Genomic DNA, 6240 nt, shown 5'->3' on the forward strand with positions numbered 1-6240 from the left:
CTCACCCATTTGCCCCCTCTAGGCTCTATCTATGATTAACTATTAAAGAGTACTGTCTATGATAACGCTTATCAACGACTGTACTTGTTTTGGTTGATGTTTACAAGAATAATTTATCAGAAGGCATTTTAGTCGTTTTAGCAATTAACTGTTCCAAAAATAAGTTTCCAGACTAGATTTTTTTTTTTTTTTTTTGACGAACAAGCTTAATGCATAGATTAGATTTTAACACATGGCATTTATTTTCCGGAATAGTATTTGAGAATTTGAAGAAACTGAAATTTTCTTCGAAGCAAGTTTTTGAAATCTGTTGACTATAAATCAAGTTTCAGAAAAAGTATTTTAAAAAATCTGAATCTACATAACAACACAAAATGTTTGTTAGATTTTTTTGGATGATTCTAACCTAAAACCAATTGACTATAGGTGGAGTAGCCTCTAGATTAATCAGGAGATTCGACTCGGGCGACCGAGACTTGACCACACGATATGAGGCCACCCATGACCTAGCTCTGATACATTGTAAAATTTCTTGGAGGGGTCACCCGAGTCACCTCATCAATTCATACCTCCGAGTGTATTCGGGCTGCACGTGAGACCCGAGTCAAATCTCCAGGTTTCTCAATTCGTACCTCCACATGCATCCGGGCTACATGTGAGGGAGAGTGTTAGACTTGTCCCACATAGCTCATTTAAGCCACCCAAGCTTGGTTAATAAAATCTAGACGCTACTCCGCCTATGGCCAATTGGTTTTAGTTAGGTTGGAATCCTTCAAGAAATCTAGCATGGTATTTATCAAAGCTAGGTCTTGTATTAGACTTATCTCATATCGCTCATCTAAGCCACCCAAACTTGGTTAATAAAATCTAGAAGCTACTCCACCTATAGCCAATTAATTTTAGGTTGGAACCTTCCAAGATATCTAACAAGGTTAATGCATGAACACTTTAATTACTTGCTTACTGGAACAAGAATTGAGAAGATGAATATTAATACTATCAAATTATCACCAAACTCGGGGCTAATAGCTAGAGTAATGTAAAAATATGTTTTCTGACTTATCCGCATCTTGTCCAATTTTCTGCTAATCTCACAAAATTTAGGTAAGAAAGAACAAGTTCAGAGCATAAATGTACATGTACGATAACGCTTATCAACAACTTGAAGAAAAGCGTACTTGTTCGGTTAATATTTTCAAGAATAGTTTACCAGAATACGTTTTAGTCGTTTTAGCAACTATTAATTTGTTACATGGCGTTTATTTTCCCCAATCGTATTTGAGAATTTGAAGAAAACCGAAAACTTGTTGACTAAATGACATTTTGAGATTGTAACTCAGTATTAACTTTTATGTTTGTGTACTTTTACTCATTCCTGTTTTACTTCCTTACTGAAACAAGAAGAAGATGAAGTATGGGTTAATACTACTATCAATTTATCACCAAATTAACTCTGGGCTAATAGCTAGAGATAGAGTAAGAGATTAAATTCTTTTCACCGGCGGTGGAAAATTTTACTTTTTTACCATCGCCTTTTTTAGTCCTACCATATGTTTATTATTGATCGAAACCGTTCATCTTGTAAATCACATATTGTAATGTATCTACGCAGAAAATAAACTTGATCGGACATCAACATGAGTATCAAAAATTCGAATTTTGTTTTGTAAAATGGGCAATCTATCTTTATTATTATTGACAGAATCAGATTGTCCATTTTATAAACCAAAATTTAAATTTTGATATATTTATTGACTTCCGATCAAGCTGATTTTTTGCATGACAATATTATATTACAAGTCTTAAAATATGAACGGTTTAGATTATAACAATAGATATTCGGTGGGACCCACAATAGGCGATGGTGGAAAGGTGAGATTTTACATCGGTGGTGGATAGAATTTAATCTCAGTGAGTAAATGTACAAGTGGATTGCTTGTAATTATGTTTTCTGACTTATCCACATTTGCTCTTGACTTGTCTAATTTTCTGTTCAGCTCACAAAACATATATATATATAGGTAAGAAGAAGAAGTTCAAGTAATCCTCATTTTCACAAACTTAGGTAAGAAACATGTTTTGAACATAAATGTACAATGCATTATTCAGTGCCTTGTGGAGAAAAAATATGAGAGAACTGATTGTAATAGCTTACTTAGCAGTTAGCTTCCCCAATATTAATTTCATTCCACCATTTAATTAATCTTTTTTTCGAAAAGTACAAAGATTTTAATAATCAAATGTACGTAATGGATAGAAAAATTAAAAGGAGCAAGAGCACGACAAAATATGTCACTCTAGCACCAAGAGGATACAAGGATGGCAAGAGATCAACTGACATGGATCCGGGGGCTCTGCTGCCCAGGGAGGCGCAGCAGTCCCTACCCATTATTTTAAACGTGGACGTTTTGGTATAAAAAAAATCCAAACCTTTCGTTTGCAATCTTATGGAACAGAAACGTAATTATGAAAGCCCTAAAGACAAAATCTAATTATGACTCTTTAGAATAATATAATCAGAATAATAACATCTTTACAGCCGTTCAAACGGAGTGAAAATTGAAATACTTAATTTTTTAACCATATTTTTTAATATATAACCGTCTAAAAAAACTTAAGTGTTCAAATTTTCACTCCATTTGAATCGGTGCAATAATTTTGTTATTCTTATCATATTATTTTAAAGGGTCATAATTAATTTTTGTTTATAGGGCTCTCATAATCACATTTCTGCTCCACAGGGTCCTAAATAAAGAGCATATACTTAATAATATGAGAGTCCTAAAGATAAAAATGAATTACGATCTTTTAGAATAATATGATCAGAATAACAAGATTTTTACACCGATTAAAACGGAGTGAAAATTTGAGCACTTTTTTGAGACTGTTTATATATTAAAAAATATAGTTAAAAAATTAAGTATTCCAATTTTCACCCCGTTTGAACGGCTGTAAAGATATTATTCTGATCATATTATTTTAAAGAGTCATAATTAAATTTTGTCTGTAGGGCTTTCATAGTCACGTTTCTGCTCTATAGGATTGCAAACGGAAGGTTTGAATTTTTTTTAATACCAAAACGTCGACGTTTAAAACAGGGAAAAATGACGGCCAAGGACGTGTTTGATAATTAATACCCTCTAAGGACATTTTTAGCATTAACAAATGTTTTCAACATGTTCTTAGCGGGTATTAATTATCAAAACACGTCATAGGCCATCATTTTCCCTTTAAACAGCGGGTAGGGCCTGCTGCGCCTCCCTTGGCAGCAGAGCCCCGGGTCCAACTGACATGGCCATGGAAAAATCTAATCGAGAACTTAGGAGAGGGTGAACAAGACATACCACTCTAGGAGCCAAAATTAAAGTACTCCAATTCAGTTTGTTAGCAACTAAATAGTAAATAGTATGGCCCAACAACACCAAAAATAAACTCCGTCTAATAAATTTTGTAGCATACGATATACAGATTCCATAAGACTTTATATATTTTAACTTGTCAACGCTAGACTAAAATTCTGAAGCCGCTCTGGATGGAAGCTATTTAATTACTTTTCAGTTGTAGGTTAAATTAAATTAGCTCATTGTGATGTTTCTCTAACAGACAAATACCTAGGCCGATCAAAAAAAAAAAAAAAAAAAAACAGACAAATATCTAGATCGACTAAATGCTACACCACCAAAGCTTCATAAAAATTGCTTACCCACCACATAAATTATTTTCATCTGAGAACTGGCCAAAACTAACTTCGTTGATGGATTTATTTTTTTGATCCGCTTCGTTGATGGAATTAGAAACTTGTTTCTTACAATTTTCTTGAAAAATGATCTGTTCTTTTAAAGAAATTACCGAAATCGATACCGAAATCGATGCCTCTGATTTCTCGTAACCCATTCTCTCTAAACCCAACCAACAAAAAAAGAACAATTAGTACTGTTCTTATGTTTGCTAAAATATTTTAAATATTTTTTATAGGTGTATCTTTCCTTTTATTTTCCTTATCTTTTTAGAATGTGGTGAACTTTCTGGTTCTCCCTTCTTCTCTACTCGATGCACCCTCTTCGAGTTTAATAAAATTTTCTTTTGCCGAGCAAAAAAAAATGAAATTTAAGGACAAACTGTTTCTGAAATCACTTACCAAAAAAAAAAATTGTTTTTTTTTTATGAAACAGCAACTGAACTTGGATCTATTAATACTATATATATTACAATTAATCAGCGCTTGTTGCACAGCTTATATTAGCTGATCTGGGTAACTTTCTATATAGCTGGTCCAGTGATTAGGTGTTTCATCTCGAACTAACCAAGGAAAGGGAAAAAAAGGGTTTTCCATGAGAGAGAGAGAGAGAGAGAGAGAGAGAGAGAGAGCCTTGTAATGGAAGAACGATATACTTTTCTTTGCAAAGAGGCCATGTACCAAAAGATCACCTAGCAAATGATTAAATTATGTGTTGCATTCATAAATATATCCAAATTCTCGGAGATCATCTAGAAAATTATATTCTGTTTTCATTTACCAATAAAAAAAACCGAAAACTAATTCGTTTACTAAGCAGAAAACCCTAAAGTAGCTATGTTGTCAATTACTCTAAATACAATATGTAATCAGAAGCTGATCCATTGAAGCAAATTGCTAAATTAAGGAAGAGTACCGTTCAAAAAAACAAAAAAAAGGGAGAGTATTTTCCCCCCCAAAAAAATGAACCTGAAAACATTTTAAGATTAACCAAAGTCACTAGTCCAACAAAGAGAAACACCAACAACAATAATAAGAGAATTTTCCACAAATCATAAACCCAGAAAAGAAAAAGAAAAAAAAACCCTAATTGTACAAGTCAAAGACGAAGCTCTAGTGACAAATCTGACCTTTGCACCTTCCGGAGAGATCCATTTGATATCCCAAAACTGCTCAGCAACAGTCGGACGATGATGAACCGAAAATTAGGTCAATAAGGAGGCATATTCATCGGCAGATTGAAAAAAGGTAGCCCCATAGGCTGATCCGGAAACGGATTGCCGCCGCTGCCGCCGCCACCGTCACCGCCGCTACCACCGGCAGAACCTTGAAATTGAAGTGGCTCATCTTCATCTAATGGTAACCTCTCGTAGGCTACATTTGTAAAAGAAGCTGCAATCACTATGACAGGACCCGAAGCAATCAGAGCCCCCACCACATTCCCTCCAACCACTTGACCTTGTCCTCCGGCTAAATATATGCTCAAGCTAGTGGCCCCCGGTGGGGCCGGCGGCGGCAGGAACGATCCCGAGAGCGAGAGTATCTCGAAGCGGCCCCGCAGGGTGACGATCGCGCCGCCGCCGGCCCCGGCCGGCTGCCGCAGCGTGACGTCTGTCACCGTGCCGCTCCCGCTCAGCACGCAGACCCCGCGCTGCCGCCTCCTCGCGTAGGCCGCCACCGCCTCAAACACATCGGAACCGCTCCCCACCTCCAGTATGTGGGCCCGGAGAGTGTTCGCGCTCTCCCGGGTTATGATGACCGGCGGTTTCGGCTTGTTTTTGGAGCCCGGTGGGCGGCCTCTCGGGCGGCGGGCCATGATGCCGTCGGAGCCGGTGTTGGGGGTGTTGTCGCCGCCGGAGTTGTCATCGGTGGAGTCCGGTTGCTGGTGGTGGAGGTGGAGGTTGGGGGTTTGGAGGTGGTGGAGGAAGTGAGAGGAAGAACTTAAATCTAATCCAGCCATATACAGCAACAAAGATGGAGCAGAAAACAAAGAAAAATATAAAGTATGATTACTATGGGGTATTAAAAACGAGATGATTATTTTATCGGAGATTAAACAAGGGAGAAATGAACAGGAATTCAAACCCTAGAGCGAATAGAAAACAAAGGGTTAATGGGGTACAGAGAAAGGTAAGGGATTGAGGAGAGATAGAGAGAGAAAGAGAGCGCTAGAGAGAGAGAGACAGTGGTGGGGGAAGCCATTCTCATACCTACAGTGGAATATAAATATATATGGACACAGGATACATAGCGGTGACGGTCAAAGGTGTAATGAGTAGTGAAATGACATTTTGGTCTCACGTTTGTGAATTTCACAAAATCATTCACTCCGAAAGAAAATTCACAGCATTGAAACAGTCGCATCGATCATACGTCAATTGGCCGACGAATTAGATACGAGTCAAATGTGTATTGTTTGATACGCAAGTGATTTCATTTTATCGGTATGTTGAGGTTACAGTATGGATCGAGCTGATGAAAGGAAAAAAAAAACTTTCACCAAT

General features: G+C 37.1%; 1 protein-coding gene across 1 annotated transcript; it reads right to left on the minus strand.

The window, feature by feature from the left end:
* Positions 1-4615: 4615 nt before the first annotated feature.
* On the minus strand, positions 4616-5924 carry LOC131334177 (AT-hook motif nuclear-localized protein 23-like). The gene has a single exon (XM_058369077.1). It carries the CDS (start codon positions 5694-5696, stop codon positions 4947-4949), a length of 750 nt encoding a protein of 249 aa, XP_058225060.1. The 5' UTR covers positions 5697-5924; the 3' UTR covers positions 4616-4946.
* Positions 5925-6240: the final 316 nt, after the last annotated feature.

This window comes from Rhododendron vialii, chromosome 7a (assembly GCF_030253575.1).
Source record: "Rhododendron vialii isolate Sample 1 chromosome 7a, ASM3025357v1".
NCBI classification, from domain to species: domain Eukaryota; kingdom Viridiplantae; phylum Streptophyta; class Magnoliopsida; order Ericales; family Ericaceae; genus Rhododendron; species Rhododendron vialii.

Bases quoted from the DNA above. Each gene is read 5' to 3' on its own strand.
- LOC131334177 (XM_058369077.1), bottom strand. From the start codon at position 5,696: ATGGCTGGATTAGATTTAAGTTCTTCCTCTCACTTCCTCCACCACCTC.